At 43.7% G+C, this 20,322-nt stretch overlaps 1 protein-coding gene across 4 annotated transcripts in view; it reads right to left on the reverse strand.

The window, feature by feature from the left end:
- Positions 1–13,132: 13,132 nt before the first annotated feature.
- RLIM (ring finger protein, LIM domain interacting) overlaps positions 13,133–20,322 on the reverse strand; it is a 30,822-nt gene continuing 23,632 nt past the window's right edge. For all 4 annotated transcript variants that reach the window (XM_008248854.4, XM_002721824.5, XM_008248855.4 and 1 more), the window contains one exon: positions 13,133–20,061. In XM_008248854.4, coding sequence (XP_008247076.1) covers positions 18,476–20,061 — 1,586 coding nt within the window. In that variant the 3' untranslated portion in view covers positions 13,133–18,475. The remainder of the gene's footprint in view (positions 20,062–20,322) is intronic.

A 20,322-nucleotide genomic window follows, 5' to 3' on the forward strand; every position in this document is an offset into this window, starting at 1 on the left:
CCTGGAAGAAGCTCCTGGCTTCTGGCTTTGGATCAGTGCACTCCAGCTGTTGCAGCCAATTGGGGAGTGAACCAGCAGATGGAAGACCTCTCTCTCTCTCTCTCTGCCTCTCCTCTCTCTGTGTAACTCTGACTTTCAAATAAATAAATAAATCTAAAAAAAAAAAAAGCTCTGAGAACAGAAGCTAGCACTTAAAAAAATATATGTGATTGTAGAGCCCTTTAGCATGGCAACTCAGGAGGCAGGTTCATAGCTAGTAGTTCTTTCCACACCCATTGAACTAGACTCTTTTCCCACAACTGTTGCTTAGCCTGAGAAGCCACCTCTGGTAATGAGTCAGGCTCCATGGGCAGCCCCCTGCAGCTCTGAAAATCCCTGGAATTTGCTGAGGTTCCAAGGAAGGGTGGCTACGAAGTTACCATCACCCCACCCCAACAGGTTATGGCACAGAGATGAGGTAGGACTACAAGACACTTACCTAGAGGAACAATGTTTGCCACCATAGCAAGCAGAAAAGGAGCCAGTTTCCACGATGGTTCCCCTGACTCCTATGCTGTAGCCTGTAACTGCCTTTCCTTTGGCTGCCCTTGTACTTTTGCTTCTGTGTCTGAAACCCAGATGAACTAAGAATCCAGACACCAAGCTTGGGGTCCCTATCCCCATAGCTAGGTTAGGATTTGATATCCCCTCAATAACTGGAAGCATTCAATCCAGAGTCCTCCGTTTTTTAGCAATAAATTCTCTCAGGATGATCTCAAACATAGACCTGTTGAATACAGGCAACTGGACTGGTTGGTTGTCAATCCTAAAATCCCAAGGTGAATTAGCTACTCTATAAAGTACGTTAAATTAACTGGATTCACATGAGTTTGTTGAATTTAGGTTACTCATCAGTAAAATCACTAACAAGAAACCAAAAGAGGCTTCCAACAGGATTTGTGTAAACGGCTAGTTCTTAAAGACAAACAAACAAACAAAAACAAACAACAAAAAAACTCACTTGGGCCTTTGGTTCATTATTTGGGCAATCCTGCCCCCTACAGGTTCTAGAGAAGAAAAAACTGCAACACAGGCCCAGTTCATCAATGAGAAGCTTGTTTTATTTTACTTGCGGTGTTGGGTCCTATTATCTGAGAATGTCCTCAGTGATGGCAGGAAAAGGTCATTCAAGTCAGATTAGACTAAAATAACACAAATAGCCGCACTGCTGTTTACATGAATTCCACAAACCAAGTTTCTTAGGAAAGCAAGGAAACCTGGAAAGAGAAGTCAGAAGCTTACAGCCCTGCAGAGCCATCTCCAGGGTCACCCAACTTCCTTGCACTTCCACATGGGGAAAGAAAGGACAGGTAAACGCCAGTCCTCTGCCGCTGCATGCAACACAGCCAGACTCCGATCTGTTTTCTAGCCCTGATTTTCCCACTTAGTAGTTAATTCAGTCAGAGCATTTCGGTCTCATGTTTCAGACTCCAACTGTTTCTCGTCTCAGAATAAAATCTTAGAGGCCAGCATTGTGTTTCAGCAGGTTAAACTACTGCTTGTAATGCTAGCATTCCATATGGGTGCCAGTTCAAATCCCACATGCTCTGCCTCCGATCCGGCTTCCTGCTAATGTGCTTGAGAAAGCAGCAGAAGATGGCCTCAAGTGTCTGGGCTCCTGCCACCCATGTGGGAGACTGAGGTGGTGTTTCTGGCTTCTGGTTTTGGCTTGGCCAAGCCCTGGCTGTTACAGTGATTTGGAAAATGAACCAGTGGATGGAAGATCTCTCTCTCTCTCTCTCTCTCTGCCTTTCTTTTTTTTTTTTTTTTTTTTTTTTTTTTTTTTTTTTTTTTTACAGGCAGAGTGGACAGTGAGAGAGAGAGACAGAGAGAAAGGTCTTCCTTTTGCCGTTGGTTCACCCTCCAATGGCCGCCGCGGCCGGCGCGCTGCGGCCGGCGCACCGCGCTGATCCGATGGCAGGAGCCAGGAGCCAGGTGCTTTTCCTGGTCTCCCATGGGGTGCAGGGCCCAAGTACCTGGGCCATCCTCCACTGCACTCCCTGGCCACAGCAGAGGGCTGGCCTGGAAGAGGGGCAACCGGGACAGAATCCGGCGCCCCGACCGGGACTAGAACCCGGTGTGCCGGCGCCGCTAGGCGGAGGATTAGCCTAGTGAGCCGCGGCGCCGGCCTTCTCTCTGCCTTTCAAGTAAATAAATCTTAAAATAGAAGGAATAAAATCTTCCCTTCCTTGGGCTATAAAACCCTCATGAGGGACCAACATTAGGGTGCAGTGGCTTGCATCACTGGCATCCCATACTGGAGTGTAGTTTCAGGTCCTGGCTGCTCCACTTCCGATCCAGCTCCCTGCTAACATGCCTGGGAAAGCAGCAGATGATGACCCAAGTGCTTTGGTTCCTACACCCACATGGGAGGGCCAGATGGAGCTCTGGGCTCCTGGCTTCAGCCTGACCCAGTCCTGGCTGTTGTGGCCATTTGGGGAGTGAATCAGCAGATGAAAGATTCTCTCTCTCTTGCTCTGCTTTTCAAATTCATTCATTAACTCCTTATGAACTGGCCCCTGCCTTCTCTCCTTTTGCATCTACCCCCATACCCCCATTGCCCCTTTCTGTCTTCCAAATACAGAACCGAGCTCATTTCCTGGGGCTGGAATGTTCTGCTTCCTTCTGTTCATTCAGGTCTGTTTGTGTAACCTCCTCAGAAAAATCTTCTTCAAACACCCTACTTCATCTCAAGTCACAACTCCATCCCCCCATTTTATTTCCTTCCTCATATTTGACCACTATCTGACTTTTTATTTACAAATATATTGTTATCTGTCTCTTCCTGTTAGAATGTAACCTCCATGGAGGCAGGGATCTTTGTCTTGTTGGCCAGAGAGTCCCCTGCACTTTGGAACATAGGCTCCTAGAAATATTTTTTGATTGATCGATAATGGCAGTGGGATCTGGGGCATGCCACTTACCCTCTAATTCTATTTCACTTACAAAACGCAAATACACATTTCCTCCCAGCCCCCAAATTGTTAGGCGTATCAAACAGGAAGTAAATGGTGAAAAGGCCTGGTGGCTAATAAACATTGCAGGATGTGAGCTGCTCATGAATCTATCATCTTCTCTCCATCTCCCTCTCCCTGTCAGGGCCACACAGGTAGCCCACATAAACCTTTCAGTGGGATCAAAGTGTGTGCAGGGCAGGGGCGTGGGTGATAGGAGAGGATGGCTGCTCTAAATCATAGTATGCTTTCTTGTGGCTCCCTCAGCACTCACTTGAAAAGATTGTGGGAAGGTAGTTGAGTCATCCACAAAGGTATCAGTCAGGAATCTATCCCATTGAAGTATCTAGTTTGGTTTACAAGCTGGCATTTTTATACAGGCACTAAGGCTTTTAAGCCAGATCAAGTTAATATATGCTGGGCAGTTAACTTCTAAAGTATTCAGGATCAAACATATCAATAGTATAAGTTGAAGGGAACACCTTGGGTGTAGATTAAAGAAGAAGGGCTTCTCCAACTTTATCATTTTTTCCCAGGTGGTTTTGACCTCAGTGTTAAAAAAAGAAAGAAAGAAAGAAAGAAAGAAAGAAAGAAAGAAAGAAAGAAAGAAAGAAAGAAAGAAAGAAAGAAAGAAAGAGAGAGTTCAATCAGTGCTCATGGCTGTATAAGGGCTCCTAAATAGCATGTATACTAAAATGAAGTTTGCAATGTTTTTCTGCTTAACAAATTACACGTATTTTCTTATTTAAATACAAGGTCTTTGGGTGGCATTTTGGGAGTAAACCAGCAGATGGAAGCATGCTCACTCACTTTCTCTCTCTCTCTCTCTGCCTTTCAATTGAATAAATCTAGGGGCATGGCAGGTTAAGCTACCACCTGTGATGCTAGTATCCCATACAAACACAAGTTCAAGTCTTCGCTGTTCTACTTCCAATCCAGCTCTCTGCTAATGCACCTAGGAAAGCAGTGGAGGGTGCCCAAGTGTCTGGGTCCCTGCCACCCATGTGGGAGACCCGGATACAGTTCCTGGCTTCAGCCTGGCCCAGCCCTGGTTGCTTTGGCCATTTGAGGAGTGAACTACTAGTGGAAGATCCCTCCCTTTCTGTAACTCCACCTTTCAAATAAATAAATAAATCTTAAAAAAAAAAATAAAAAAAATACAAGTGGTTGGGAGTGGGCATTGTGGCATAGCAGGTTAAATCACAACTTACGACGCCCACATTCCATTTTGGAGTGCCTGCTGGAGTTCCAGTTACTCTGCTTCCCCTCTAGCTTCCTGCTTATGCACCCTTGAGGCAGTAGATGATGGCTCAAGCACTTGGGCCCTGCCACTAACATGGGAGACCCAGATGGACTTTCTGGCTCCTTGCTTCAGCTTGGTCCAACCCTGGCTGTTGCGAGCATCTGGGGAGTGAACCAATGAATGGAAGATTTCTCCCTCTGTTTGCCTTTCAAGTAGATGAAAAATAAACATTAAAAAATAAATATGAGGAGGCCAGTGCTATGATGTGGGCTAAGCCTCTGCCTGCAGTGCTGGCATCCCATGTGGGCACTGGTTCATTTCCTGGCTGCTCCTCTTCCAATCCAGCTCTCTGCTATGGCCTGGGAAAGCAGTAGAAGTTGGCCCAAGTGCTTGGGCCCCTGCACCCGTGTGGGAGACCTGGAAGAAGCTGCTGGCTCCTGGCTTCATATCGGCCCAGCTCTGGTCATTGTGGCCATCTGGGGAGTGAACCAGCAGATGGAAGACCTTTCTCTCTGTCTCTCCCTCTGTCTGTAACTCTACCGCTCAAATAAATAAATAAAATTTTTTAAAAAATAAGTATGAGGGATCATCATAAAATTCATGTAAAATGTACAGTATAAAAAACTGGGCACATGAATTTCAATTTTTTTTGCACTGAAATACTTTTAATCCATTTTTTTCCATGAACTGTTGGAAGTATTCTTGTATGTAGGTGCTACTGGTTGTCAGAGGTGGAGAAAAGGGATTAATTCAGATACTAGAGAAGACAGCTTCGTTACTAGGGGAAAGTCACTTTTATACCAGCGATAGGGCAGAACTGGATTTGGCTGCTGAATTGGTTTCTCCTTTTTAGGAACAACCCTGGATTTTCATGCTCATAAGGCCTCAGACACTATTCCATTCTTTTCCTTTTCCCAGGAAAGGGCGGGACCAGGACAAAATAGAATGAATGAACTTTTGTCCTTAATTTATAGGGGTTTCACCCAAGATTCCAGAGTGACAAAGCTGGGCAGTACATTCCTCCCTCTTCCCACAAACAAGCAGTCAAATTCACATGCTGGAAATAGGTTGGAGTTACCCACCCTAGAAACCCATATCCATTCTCTGCGACTCAACTGGTTTTCAGATTGTTAAATAAAAAGGCCGCAAAAACTGTTACATTTCATTCACCTAGAAGATACAAACAAAGCCAAGCCAAATGAATCAGCTTTTTCCAAACCCTTCACTCCAAAGGCTCTTTCTTCATAGGACTGTTAATATTTCACTCCATGTTGCCAAACAAAACAAAAAACTGTCAGCAATGCTATCAGAGAGACTTGGTGTTGGGAAATACTTGCGTTCATTGGGGCTGAAGTCTGATCTAGTAGCCTTTCTTCTCATGCAGTCAACTTTCTCCTTGCAGCCCAGGAAATTTACTTAAACATATATATTATCATTATTTAACGACTAAGTGAAGACAGATTGTAAATTCAGGTTAGCAAATTCTACCAAACACCAGGAATATTCAAACACAGCCATTTCAGATGAACTGCTTTGGAATTAAGTTTTGCTAATTCTTCATTTCAAGCTTTGGCAGGAAACATATCCTTTGTTTAAAATGTTTATTTAAGAGGGGCTGGCATTGTGGCGTGATGGGTATAGCTGCCAGAGGCATGCGGTGCCAGCATCCCACATGGGCGCCAGTTGGAGTCCTGGCTGCTCCTCTTCCGATCCAGCTCCCTGCTAATGCACCTGGGAAAGCATCTGAGGATAGCCCAGGTACTTGGGCTCCTGCACTCACGTGGGAGACCCAAAAGAAGCTCCTGGCTCCTGGCTTTGGCCTGGTCCAGCTCCAGCTGTTGTGGTCATTTGGGGAGTGATCCAATGGATGGAAGATGTCTCTATCTTGGTCTCTCTCTGTGACTCTGCCTTTTTCTTTTTTAAAGATTTATTTGTTTATTTGAAAGTCAGAGTTACACAGAGAAAAGAGAGAGAGAGAGAGAGAGAGAGAGAGAGAGAGAGGTCTTCCATCTGCTGGTTCACTCCCCAGATGGCCACAATGGCCAGAGCTGCGTCGATCCAAAACCAGAAGCCAGGAGCTTCTTCCAGGTCTCCCACGTGGGTGCAGGGGCCCAAGGACTTGGGCCATCTTCCACTGCTTTCCCAGGCCATAGAAGAGAGCTGGATGGGAAGTGGAGCAGCGGGACTAGAACCAGTGCCCATGTGGGATGCCAACACTTCAGGCCAGGGCTTTAACCCGCTGCGTCACAGTGCCAACCGGCCCCTGTGACTCTGCCTTTCAAATGAAAATAAATCTTTTAAAAAATGTTTATTTGAGAGACACATAAAGAAACAGAGCTCCCATTGCTAGTTCACTTCCCAAATGACGGCAATGTGGCCAGCTGGTGGCCCAAGCTAGTTGGTACTCAACTTGAGTCTTCCATATGGGTGACAGGAACCCAACTATTTGAGTCATCATTGCTTTTTCCCAGGGTTTGCATTAGCAGGAGGTTGGAGTCAGGAGACAGAGGAATGCATTGAACTCAGGAACTCTGATGTAGGACATGGGCATCGTAACTGGCATTTTTTTTTTTTAAAGAAGATCAAGAGAGTTATCTTCCATCTGCTGGCTCACTCTCCAGATGGCTGCAATGGCCAGAGCTGAGCCAATCTGAAGCCAGGAGCTTCTTCCTGGTCTCCCAAGCACTTGGGCCATCTTCCTCTGCTTCCCCAGGTGCATTAGGGTGCCGGATTGGAAGAGGAGCAGCCGGGATACGAACTGGCGCCCATTTGGCAGACAGAAGGTTAACCCTGTAGGAGCTCTAAAGCTCTAAGAGTTATGAGGTATCTGGAGACAGATAATTGTAGGATAAGGAGACGAGCATTTGGCCTATCAATTAAGACACCAATTGGGATATCCACCATCTCATATCAAAATGTTGCTCTACATTGCAGTTTTCTGCTAATGTGCACCCTGGGAACAAATGCCAGGAAGCAGTGATGACACCACCCACAAGGGAGACCCAAATTGAATTCCTGGTTGCTGGTTTCACTCTGGCCCAACCCCAGCTGTTGTGGGCATTTAGGGAGTGAACCAGCAGATGGGAAACCTTGTATTTCAAATAAAGTGTAAAATAGTTATTATATTAAGTACATGTCTTAGGGTCTTGGCTAGGGCTTTACACATTTTGTGGAGAGGTGAGGTGGGTGTTCAGCCCAGCAATTAAGAGGCCAATTAAGACACCCATGCCCCACACTGGAGTGCCTAGGTTCAATATCTGGCCCTAGCTCCTGACTCCACCTTCCTGCCAATGCAGACCCTGTGAGGCAGTGGTGATAGTTCAAGTAGTTGGGTCCCTGATACCCACCTGGGAGACCTGGATTGAGTTCCCTTGTAGGGGGGGCACCAACCGAAAAGGAAACAAAGTTGCTAAGCCTTCACTTGACAAGGCCTCTAAGCCTTTGCTCGAGTTTGCCGCACTTCCGCATCTCAGTGACTCAGCGGTTCCAACAATCCAAGATGGCCCCCGGGGGAGGTAATTAGACTGACAGGAGACTTCCGTACTCGTGGACAGTATGTGTCCTTGGCTGTGATAGGCCCTTGAGGGTGTGCCCAGCTCGTGTCCTGCCTTACCTTTCAGCTGGCTGGCTCAGTCCCCTTGTGCCCTGGACAGCCCCCTTTCTGTGTCTATAAAAGCTCTTCCCCTCCCAATAAAGTCGAGAACCCGGCTGTGCCCTGGGCGTTGACTGATCTCCCGGCTCTGGTGTGGTTCCTTTGCCGCTGACACTCATCCCGCTCGGCCCCTGGGCTCCCCAGGCTGGCCCTGAGGAGCTCTATCGGACCTGCTGCCCTGGGAGGAGCAGCATTCTCTGTTCCCAGCGTCAGCCTGGCACACTCCCAGCCATAGTGGACATTTGCTTCTCAAATAAAAGTTCATGGAAAATGGAATTAAAAGATGCTTATTTTGGTGCAAGAAAATTGAAATCCACACGAGTATTTCTCTTTTTTTAGAAATATTTACTTACTTGAAAGGTAGAGTTAGAGAGAGAGGGAGAGACAGAGAGGGGTCTTCAATCCACTGGTTCACTCCCCAAATGGTCACAACGGCTGGAGCTTTGCTGATCTGAAGCCAGGAGCCAGGAGCTTCTTCTTGGTCTCCTATGCAGGCACAGGGGCCCAAACTCTTGGGCCATCTTCTTCTTTTTTGATTTATTTTATTTATTTGAAAGAGTTACAGAGAGGTACGGCACCGCGGCTCAATAGGCTAATCCTCCACCTAGCGGCACCGGCACACCGGGTTCTAGTCCCGGTCGGGGTGCCGGATTCTGTCCTGGTTGCCCCTCTTCCAGGCCAGCTCTCTGCTGTGGCCAGGGAGTGCAGTGGAGGATGGCCCAAGTCCTTCGGCCCTGCACCCCATGGGAGACCAGGAGAAGCACCTGGCTCCTGCCATCGGATCAGCGCGGTGCGCCGGCCGCAGCTGTGGCAGCCATTGGAGGGTGAACCAATGGCAAAAGGAAGACCTTTCTCTCTGTCTCTCTCTCTCACTATCCACTCTGCTTGTCAAAAAAAAAAAAAAAGTTACAGAGAGGTAGAGAGAGAAGTCATCCATCTGCTGATTCACTCCCAAGATGGCCACAATGGCCTGAGCTCAGCTGATCTGAAGCCAGGAGCCAGGAGCTTCTTCCAGGTCTCCTATGCGGGTGCAGGGGCCCAAGGACTTGGGCCATTTCTACTGCTTTCCCAGGCCATAGCAGAGAGCTAGATCGGAAGAGGAGCAGTTGGGACTAGAACTAGTGTCCGTATGGGATGCTGGCACTGCAGGCGGAGGATTAACCTACTGCACTACAGCGCCTGCTCCAGTATTTCATTCTTTATTTACATGCCTCCTTACTGAAATGCCTGCTCCTTGTGGGCAGGGATTGTATCTTTATCCTTGAGCTTCAAATGTTGAAAGAGGCATAATAATCTCAAAGTTCTCACCTCAGCAGCCACTTATTCTAAATACCACTGTACCCATTTAAAAATGCCGTGTGATTGCCTTTAAAATACACATTACATTGTTGAATATGTTTAAGAGTGCTGAATCTCAGGGCAGGTAATGTGGTATATATGGGTTAAGCCGTCGGCTGCTATGCCAGCATCCTATATAGGCGCTGGTTTGAGTCCCAGCTGCTCCACTTCCAATCCAGCTCCCTGCTAATGTGCCTAGGAAAGCAGCAGCAGATGGCCCAAGTGCTTGGGGCCCTGCAACCCATGTGGGAGACCCGGAAGAAGTTCCTGGCTTTGGCCTGGCCCAGCCCTAGGCTGTTGTGGCCATTTGAGGAGTGAATCAGCAGGTGAAAGATTTCTCTCTACTCTCCGTGACTCTAGCTTTCAAATACATAAAAAAATAAATCTAAAAGAAAAGGCCAGGGGAAAGGAGCCAGCATCCTCTATTGACGCTGGTTCATGTCCTGGCTGCTCCATTTCCAATCCAGCTCTCTGTTAATGGCCTGGGAAAGCAGTGGAAGATGGCCTAAGTGCTTGGGCCCCTGCACCCGTGTGAGAGACCCAGAGGAAGCTCCTGGCTCCTGGCTTCAGATAGCAGCCCAGCTCTGGCCATTGCGGCCATTTGGGGAGTGAACCAGCACAGATGGAAGACTTCTCTCTGCCTCTCAACTAAATAAATAAATAAATCCCCATTCACTGTGAAAAAAGGTAAGTCTTGGAAACAGCCAAGATTTATTTGAAAGGTGACAAAGTGAACTGAATAGTTGTTTCTCAGTGGCTCATAAAATTGTTCCTGAAAGCAATTTAAGCAAGTTCCAAATATCTTCTGACAATGATAACATTCTTGGGATGCCAATGGTTGCCCAAGGCAACTAACTTTTAAGGACATTTAGTTAGATGCCAATAAGCTGGCTGATACTTAAAAAAAAATCCAGCTGCAATTCTTTCTAGCCAACTTCTATTTCAGACTGGGGTCAAGGGCACAATAAAGGGTTGAGATAATCATTAAAGAACCCCCCCCCCCCCAGGGGCTAGAGCTGTGGCATTGCAGGTAAAGCCACCGCCTGCAGTGCCAGCATCCCGTATGGGCGCTGGTTTGAGACCTGGTTGTTCCACTTCCAATCCAGTTCTCTGCTATGGCCTGGGAAAGCAGTACAAGATGGCCCAGGTCCTGCGGCCCCTGCACCAAGTGGGAGACCTGGAAGAAGCTCCTGGCTCCTGGCTTCGGATTGGCACATCTCCGGCTGTTGCGGCCAACTGGGGAGTGAACCAGTAGGTAGAAGACCTCTCTCTCCTTCTGTAACTCTTTCAAATAAATAAATAAATCTTTAAAAAATTAAAAATTCATTAAGTCACTTTGGATATTACCAAATATACCTTAGCCATAGATAATATGAACCTTTGTTTTAGCAGGTTGCATCTTTTTTTTTTTTTTTTTTTGACAGGCAGAGTGGACAGTGAGAGAGACAGAAAGGTCTTCCTTTGCCGTTGGTTCACCCTCCAGTGGCCGCCACGGCCGGTGTGCTGCGGCCGGCGCACCGCACTGATCCGATGGCAGGAGCCAGGTACTTATCCTGGTCTCCCATGGGGTGCAGGGCCCAAGGACTTGGGCCATCCTCCACTGCACTCCCGGGCCACAGCAGAGAGCTGGCCTGGAAGAGGGGCAACCGGGACAGAATCCGGCGCCCCGACCGGGACTAGAACCCAGTGTGCTGGCGCCGCAGGTGGAGGATTAGCCTAGTGAGCCTCGGCGCCGGCCAACAGGTTGCATCTTGTAATGCACTCTAAGGTAAAAGTTGTTAAGGTGTTTCATTTCCAAAAGTTTGGGAAGTGGGCTAGAATAATAAGTAATAAGTGGCCTCTAATCCTCCTCAGAAGAAATGATTTGCCCTTTTAAGTTTTCCTTGTCCAATCAGCTAAAATTGATGTTTGTTTTAAAAAACATAACTTATTTATAAGCAATCCAGTCTAGGGCTTGGGAGAAATAAAAATCTAGAGGCCACTTAAGCAACGTGATTAAGATCACATTCCACTTCCAGTCCAGCTCCCTGCTAACGTGCCTGGGGAAACAATGGAAGATGGCCGAAGTGCTTCAGCCCCTGCACCCACGTGGGAGACCAGATGAAGCTCCTGGCTCCGGCCTCACTTAGCCGTGGCCATTTGGGGGAGTGAACAAGCAATATCTTTCTATTACTCTTCCTTTCAAATAAATAAATCTCTTAAAAATAAAATCACAAGATTAACTCAGAAATCAAAGATCTGAGTAGAAATATGCTGCCATTTACCATGTGACCATGGGCAAATTACCAAATATCTACATCTCAATCGTCACCTGTAAAACAGGGCTATAGTCGGGGGCGGTGCTGTGGTGAAGTGGGTTAAGCTCGTGTCTACAGCACTGGCATCCCATATGGGCGACGATTTCAGTCCCTGCTGCTTCACTTCTAATCCAGCTGCCTGCTAATGTGCCTGGGAAAGCAGCTGAAACTGGTTTAAGTATTTGGACTCCTACACCTATGTGTGAGACCCAGAAATTCCTGGCTCTGGCTCTGGCCTGGTCTGGTCCAGTCCAGTCCAGTCCAGCCCAGCCCAGCCCCGGCTGTCATGATCATTTGGGGAGTGAACCAGCGGATGTAAGACTTCTCAGTCTCTCCCTTTAATTCTGGCTAATAAATTTTTAAAAAATGGAGCAGTAGTAACACTTCTACCTTAGTCACTGTGAAGACTAATTCGTAGGTTACTTAATATAAAGCCTTGACAGCGATCACGTTTACCTATTTCCAATATAGCTATTACTAATGCATTTGCAGGGTCTTAAATGCCTACACACTTACACTTTCTAGACTTCAATGGTAGAGCTGACTCTCAAAGAATACAATCATGAGACACTGAAATTAAAGCCGGGCGGGGGGGGGGGGAAGTCATGGAGTGAACTGACTCTACCAAAACCACCCTGAGAATGGAGTTCCAACACCAAGGATACAACTCTGTAGGCACCAAAGCAAATGAAACTAGGGGGTTCTCAAAAAGTTCATGGGGACTGGAGCCACTGCTGCGATGCTGGCATCCCACATGGACCCCGGTTCCAGTCCTGGCTGCTACACTTCCAATCCAGCTCCCTAATGGCCTAGGATAAGCAGAAGACAGCCCAAGTGCATGGGCCCCTGCTACCCATGTGGGAAACCTGGAAGAAGCTACTGGCTCCTAATCTGGCCTGGCCCAGCCCAGGCCAGCTGGTGAGTGAACCAGCATTTGGGAAGTGAACCAGTGGATGAGAGCTTTCTCCCCTTCTAACAGACCATGGAAAATGCGTATTATGAAAAACCTACGCATACATCTCAAAATTTCTTGCACCAAGAAAAAAAAAAACATCTTTCAACTCCATTTTCCCACTTTTAAAAGCACCATCGTATAATAAAATTCATCACTAGTTAAGTGAGTAATAGAGGGAAGTCTCTTCAAAATGTGATGATCAGAAATAAAGGACACTTGGTGGCTTAAGCAACATGTTTAAGAGCCTGGGGGTAGGGATGGAGGACAGAAGCTGCAGGAGCACATATGCATCCCTCCAAGTGTTTGGACACAGAGATCAAGCAAGGGTGTGCTCAGGGCAATGGTGAGATTACAAGAAACAGCAAAGACGCACCTACTTCAGATGTCAATTACATCCTTGTATCAGAATATACTTGAGTCTTTTATTTTATCAAAGATTAAGCCGTTCCTGACATAAGGCAAATAAAATGGAAGTAATTCTCACATAAACCAGTACCTGTCTGCTCACACAGAAGTGAGGGGTTCCAAATCAGGATTGCACTGTAATTCCACTTGATTCTGAAAATCAAGCCTATTTGACATTGATTTGAAGCAATAGAACCTTTATCAGATTTCCCTTTTGAAAGAAAAACCCAAGATGATTGAACACAAATGATCACTTCATGCATTTTTATTGATAGTCTATATTTTAAATCTGCAGTATGACATCTTACATAGGGAAAAAGCTTCTTCCTAAAAGATAACTATTAATAATCAAACCAGCTTTAATATGACTGACCTTTCAAGGTCTTGTTTTGCATTAAACAAGTTAATTTTTAGCAGTTGTAAAGCACTGTACAAAAAAAAAAAAAAAAAAGGAAAACTGGGTACATTCTCAAAATTTAATACAGGGCTTCCCAACTAGGAGTCTGCTGGATAGAGATATTGGAAAAGGGTGTTATATCCAGATTTAAATTGATAGAAAATGAGAAACCAGATAAAGCAAGCCAACCAAATTCACTTCATTTTGTGCTCCTCTCTGCTTTTTGAAAAGTCTCTCCCAGAGTCAGGAAGCCCTGGTATCACAATCACTTTAGTCTTTACAGAACATACATTTATGTGCTTCATGTTCAAAGACATAAACGCAGCCTTTGTCACTGTCCCATCTCCAAATCCCTTCAGGTTCTTACAGGTTTCAGAAAGCTTTTCAAGATTGCTACCCAGTTCTTTCTATGAATCCAAGTAAACATCTATACCAAAGCAGCACTTCCTGGGAGAAGATAAAACAGGCACAGATTTATAACCAGGCCAACCACGTACCTACTCAACTTGATACCTGATCACATGGCCCTACACCTTTAAAAGCAGCACCAGGGACAAATGGAGCTATCAAGAGGTAAAATCCAAACATTGGACATTTAAAACACATACTAATCAATCAGTTAAAAGAATGTTAGTTAACAGGGCACTAGAGTTAAGGCTGGGCAGCTGGTTCAACCACACCTTGCTATTGGAATCAATCTGCAAAATGAGGAACTGACAGAGGAACCTTGACATAGTGAGGCACCGTGGTAGTACTGGGGTCACTTTCAGGGCACATTTTTAAGGTATCTACCACTCAACCCAAGTGACTATATAGTTTAGGGAACTCAAGTAAAACAAATCCCAATCAAAAACAATTATCTATTTCACTGTTAATTCTGAGTGATGGAGGGTATGCCTATTTCCTTCAGATTTTAATCCAAATCACCACATCAACATGAAAGGAATCATAAAATTGACAAACTATTCTATTATTTCTCAAGAGATCTGACATCCTGGTAATAGCTCTATTCTATGCTGTAGACTTTCACGTACAAACAAGGGTTACTTAAATGAGATTACTCCTTTGTTGGGATTATCTATTTTAGAAATGTTCCAGTGACGGAAAATAATTTTTAATTTCAGAATGCTAAAAAATTTCATGGGTGGGGATGGAACTCATAATGGATTTCAGTTGCTTATTAAAGATCAGATTGAAAAATCAAGCGAAATACTAGTTCCTCAGACAATCCATCTCAATTTTCAAATTAAAGCACGTTATATCAATTTATACCTTCAAATTTTTTTCAAAAGAAAACTCACTAGTTAATTCAATGAATTACAAAACTGTTAATGAATATTAAACATACTGAAAAATTGTAACTCAAGGAAAAAAACACACCTGACACTTTAACATGTGCTTTCTCAATCTCTTGCATTATTAAGGTACAGAATACTACAGAAAATAGCAATCAGTGTAGTCTTAAAAAGACTAGGAGGAATAAAAGTGCCTTATGAAAGTGGCTTCTACTTACTAAAGTAATGATAAAACATTTGACAGGGAAACCAGCATTGTAGAACTTTAAAACATCAAATAAGGCAGATTATATGTCCTCCATCTTTCAAAGAAAAGTATCAACCACCACAAGGTGCCACTGTATTCTAGCAAGCTGTAAAAATGGCCTTTTAAGAGGCATTTTGCAACAACCACTTCCCTGTCACGTGGGCACCTTGAGAACTGACTCTAAGTCCCTGATGGATGCTTGACCCATTTCATGTCGTGGACGTTTGGGAAGCAGGTGGTTAAATACAGAGCATTTAAGTGATAACCCTTCATAAATGTCACTTGAGACACAGACACTAGGAAAGAATTCTTGGCACAGAAAAGACATGTTTAACCAGGGGGAGAAAAACCATTACTTGAGGTAACACTTATAGCTAACCATTTTCCTGAAGTTTGGGTGAATTCAAATAATCTCAGTCTTGAAGATTGTGTGTATATGCATGTGTGTGTTTACAAAACAAACTTCTGGTGCTAAAGGTTTTCTGATGGTACAAATGTCTATATTCCAACACAAATGTGAACACTTTTTCTCAAATCCCAACTTCTATTAACACCACTGAGGTATAACTATTGTGTTCCTTTTAGAGCAAATATTCCAAATTCACAACATGGCTCATCTGCTAGTGTTGGTACAGATAAAAGTCAGCAAATTTTTAAACTAACTTGCTCAATTTTGTTTCTAGAATGAATAAATCTCAACCCTGGTGGCTGCTTGGAGTTCAACAACAAAAGAAACATTTCAGACTAGTAAGTGGATTTTTAGGAAACATCTGAAATAGTCAAGGAAATTCAGGTTTTAGTACTTTTCCCTATGCTTTGAACAATGTCATGTTCCAGCATTGCTTTTTTTTTTTTGTTCCTATTTACTGCATGAAGTTCAAACTAGGTCTTAAAAGACAGAATCTTTCTGTAATAAAAGTAAAAGTGCAAAGATACAAAATGAAATGTAAAGTCTCCTGCAGGAAAATGCTCCCTTCAAGAATAGGTGTTTGGATGCTGGTGGCAATTTAAAAAAAGCAAATTTCTGTTCTCCATTGTGCATCTGACACCTACAAAAGACCTTGTCTTCAATGTCCACAAGGCTAGTATGCCGCAGTCATGGACTTATTAGCAAAATAAAAATTAAGTGGTGAATTCCACTAAAAAGCTTGTATCCATTCTACACAATCCAACGGCAATTACTGAGTGCTATTGAAAAAGGTGTCCACATGCACATGTCCAATATGTGCATTCTACTGAAGGCTAAAAACATAAAAGTCTATTTCCAGTGTTTATGAGTAGCTTCAATATCTACATTCAGAACCAGCATTCTGCTCAGTTGCCATACTTTAATACTTCACAAAGGAGTAATACATTTTGGGAGGTCAGGGAGGTACCTGTTGTCAGTTAACTTTCTTTTACACTTAGAATGTGCTGCAGATGTTTTTAAACTATTTTAAAATGAACATTTTTATACCAAGAGGAAAATGCATTTTTTTTCTTTTTTTTCTTTTTCTTTTTTTTTTTTTTTAGCCAATCAGGACTACCCTGCAGATCTGAAAACCATAGGTTACACCCTTAGAAAAGGAGACAAGGAGGCTCACAAATATAAAGGAATCCTGACTTTTGCATGGACAATTTTTTTTAAAAGATAAAATGTATTACATAAGCGCCATAAACAGTGAAATCTGCTTATATTAAAAAAAATAAGTGAAGCTTTGTTTGAACATTATTTCCTTGCAAGAGCAGTACATATCCTTTAGTAAACAACTACCATATTTACAAGTTAACTTCCTTGATACTTAGGTAGGATTGAAAGCGAGAAGAAAACATGAGATAATGAACTCTGAAATAATCTTTATAGTGAAGTTGCTAACAGTGAAGGTAGCCAGGAACAATTCCTAAAGCAGACTTGTTTACTCTGTAGAGGGATCTGACTATGTCTGGGTAGTTAGCTCATTTCGCTAAAGGCCAAGGACGTGTTCAAGCCCTCTTCTGGCCTATTGGCTTTTCCCAGAAAAACAAGTACCTGCTCCACAGACTGACCCCAACCAGCTTTAAGAGAGGAATTAGGCAAAAGTACTGGGGTTATCATTATTTACTCTTACTACTAAGAAAACATAAAGTGCCTGTCCATAGTGAGTGAGCTGTCTCATCTTCAAATATGGACACCACAATTAAATTTTGAATTTCAATTAAGCCAAAATGATACACTTTCAAGGAAAGGTAAAAAAATCCCTTAATTCACCTGGTCATCATATGCAAGATATTAAGTCTGCGATAGACTGTGATGAAATATTAGCAAGTGTGCACTAGTACCTTAAATGGCAAATCTCAAAAACACTGCAAATTCGAGACTTTCCTATGAGCACACACATCTGTACCAACTGCAATTTATGCTAAAAGTGGTTTGTAGTCTCTTTCCTCCACTGTTGGAGGTGCAGACTTGCAAAAACATCAACTTAACTTGATGTAGTGGTTTGTGTCTCTGCAACCAGAGTTCTGCCAAATTTGCCGATCTGCCTCATATGTTCCTGTAGAATGCCAAGTCATGCTGCTGCTGCTCTCACTGTATGGAACCAGTTGTTGTCTGCATTATTACTGTCTACATGAAAATTTTATGCTCCTCAGAGCAGTTTTCTTGACTCCAATCTGTCATTTCCTGCCTAAATTCAAGTTAAACACACAATTTCCATTGGTCTTTAATGCAGTTTGACTCTGCATGGCCCTATCCTATGCATGTCACAGTAGCTGTTCACATACATTAAATATTATAGATATGTTCTGCTCTTGACACCTACACACTTACAAAAGCAGCTTTGTACTTTGTTTGGTGTGTTTTTTTTTTTTTAAACTATGTTGGCTCACAAAAAGCAGTTCTCTCATTTCTAAGCATGGTACTTTACAATTTTTTATGCATTAATACAACAGTGCATTGGAAAAGTACTGAGCCTCTACAAAATAGCTTTACATTTTTAAACAAATGAATGTGATTTTTTTCACTTACACAAGCATAGGCTTTTTAATATTTCCACAAGATAAATATCTCAATTAAACTATAAGCTCACTCTACAGTGTGCCACAGTGATGGGCTTAGGAGACAGTTATACACTTAGAGGATTCTAACCTTAGTGTTATTTACACTGACATGTCCAGTATCACCTAGTCTGAAAGGTGAACAAACAATACTCAGAATGTGGCTGAATTTGTGTCAATAACTGGGAATGGTACAGTTTTAAGTAATCACTTAGGAAACACATACTGTAACTTAGCCTAAAGTGGGAAGTTCCTTCACCCCTCTCTCTCCTATGGCATGGGAAACTTTACATAAAGATCAACATGAAACAGATAGGAGCCATTGCTAAGGCAGATCCTTTAAGATAACAAAGGAGAAACCAACAAGTGTATATGATACAAATTATCAGTAACAGAGATGTCATCAATTCAACTGGTACTGAAATCAGATTGTTAGATCCTAAAATGTTGCTCTTTAAATGCTTCCTTGTGTTCTGGGACAGAAACTGCAAAAAAGGACAATGATTCCTTCAGAAAGCAATGACTCAATTCAGGTTGTTACTTTACATTTAAGCACCACTCAAAAAGTGGACATAAAACAAGTGATTCCTGTTTGCCCATCACTATACCAGCTACATAGCTGAAAGTTCAGATCTTAATTACACAACACTTTCTCTGTTACCAGAAGCTAAGACTGCTCTGCGACAAATAGGGCAGGTAGAATTCTCAGACAACCAGCGATCGATGCAGTGCACATGGTACTCATGGGAACAAGGTAGTTTACGAAGTTTGTTGCCTTCTGTATATTCTGTAATACAAACACTACAGGTTTTTAATGCATCGTTTTCACCAAAACTTCTCATTGCCAAGTTGTCAATCTGTTCTTTGGTGAGTCCTCTAGGTTGGTCATCATCATCCTCATTTAAGAGGAAAAACTGAGCCAGACTAAGGAAGGGCAAAGAGCCACTTTCATCAAATGTGACCGGGGCCCTATGTCGACCCTCTCGCCTGGCGCCTGATGATGAGCTTCCTTCATTACTGCCTTCAAACACCTCTGAGCTACTTTCTGAACTTTCACCACTGGAACTGGAACTGGAGCTAGGGCTCGAACTGGAACTGGAACTGGAACTGGAACCAGAACTGCTACCACCACCAGAACTCCCTCTTCCATTCCGTGGCTCTGCCCTCTCCATATTTCGACTTGGGACTGAGCCACTAGGTTCTGAATCACTATCACTGTACATAAAGTAGCTTAACTCACCAAAACCTGTCATTATCTGCCTTAACATGGTCTGAATTGCAACAGATGTAGTCTCACTTAAACCAGTATTTAAGATTCTACGAATGGGAATTCTGATGGTACTGACATAGGTTCTCACACCTGCCCGCTCAGAACGTGAAAATGTACGCCTAAAACCTCCTCGTTCACTTTCATAAGTGACAGTGTTGTTTGATGTCTGAGACCTTGAGCGAGTTCTACTAGCTATGCTATCTCTTTGCCGATATTCCCCAGGACGAACTCTTCTCACTTGAAGATCAAGGACTATGGTTGGAGGTCTCTGCCCTGATCCTGTGGATTCACCATTGCTGGCTGTGTCTGAAGAACCTGCTCCTTGAGAGGCATTTCTTGTTCCAGAAGCTGCAAAAAGACCCCTACTTAGCAACTCTGGTCCAGTGATCTGCTGTCTTAATGTCACATGGTGTCTGGTTCTAGAACTTCCCTCAGTCTCATTTACCAAAGGATGCTCAAAAGTCTGAGATGAGATACTATGATGAGACCTTCGTGGAATTTCACTCATTGGATGCAGAGGTGACCTGCTTCTTTCAGCTCTCGCTCTGGTTCTCCGATGGTCGGGGCTCCTGCTTCTTGCCCTCCTCAGACCTCTGGCAGGTGGAGCCTCTGCTAATGCTTCAGATGAATTTCGTTCTGATCTAGACGATCTTGTAGATGTTGATTCAGATCGCGGATTTTCCACTTGCCTTTGGCTGTTTTCCACATTTTCTCCACTAGAACGTCTTACAGATGGCTCATTTTCATTCTCTGAATTTTGGCTCCCATTATTACGGTTAACATTTATTTCTAAGCTGAATCTGAAATCACCACTGTTTGGATTAGTCCGGCTCACTGCTCTCCAAGACTGGTTTCCTCTTTGCCCACTTCTTGTTGTATTTCCAGTTTGTCTGACAGAGTTAAGCCAGTCTATTATGGAGTCACCATTAGACACATCATCTGTGGAGTCTCCACCTGGTTAAAACAAAGGAAGGAAAGAAGGAGAAAAAGGAACTACTAAAATTAGGACAATCATGCTACTGTTCTGAAACCTTGTATTAAAGATACAACTTGAAAAGTCTGAACAGATTTCACATTTACAGAGTTTTGTTAACTACACTGCATATTTGTTAAGAAAAGGAAGGAAAATTTCCATCTCATTTCGAAAAACCAAGGCAATTCCAGAGGAATTTAGAAAACTGTTTTAGTTTAAAGGGGATCTGGACTAACCCTTTT

This window comes from Oryctolagus cuniculus, chromosome X, assembly GCF_964237555.1.
Source record: "Oryctolagus cuniculus chromosome X, mOryCun1.1, whole genome shotgun sequence".
Classification (NCBI taxonomy): domain Eukaryota; kingdom Metazoa; phylum Chordata; class Mammalia; order Lagomorpha; family Leporidae; genus Oryctolagus; species Oryctolagus cuniculus.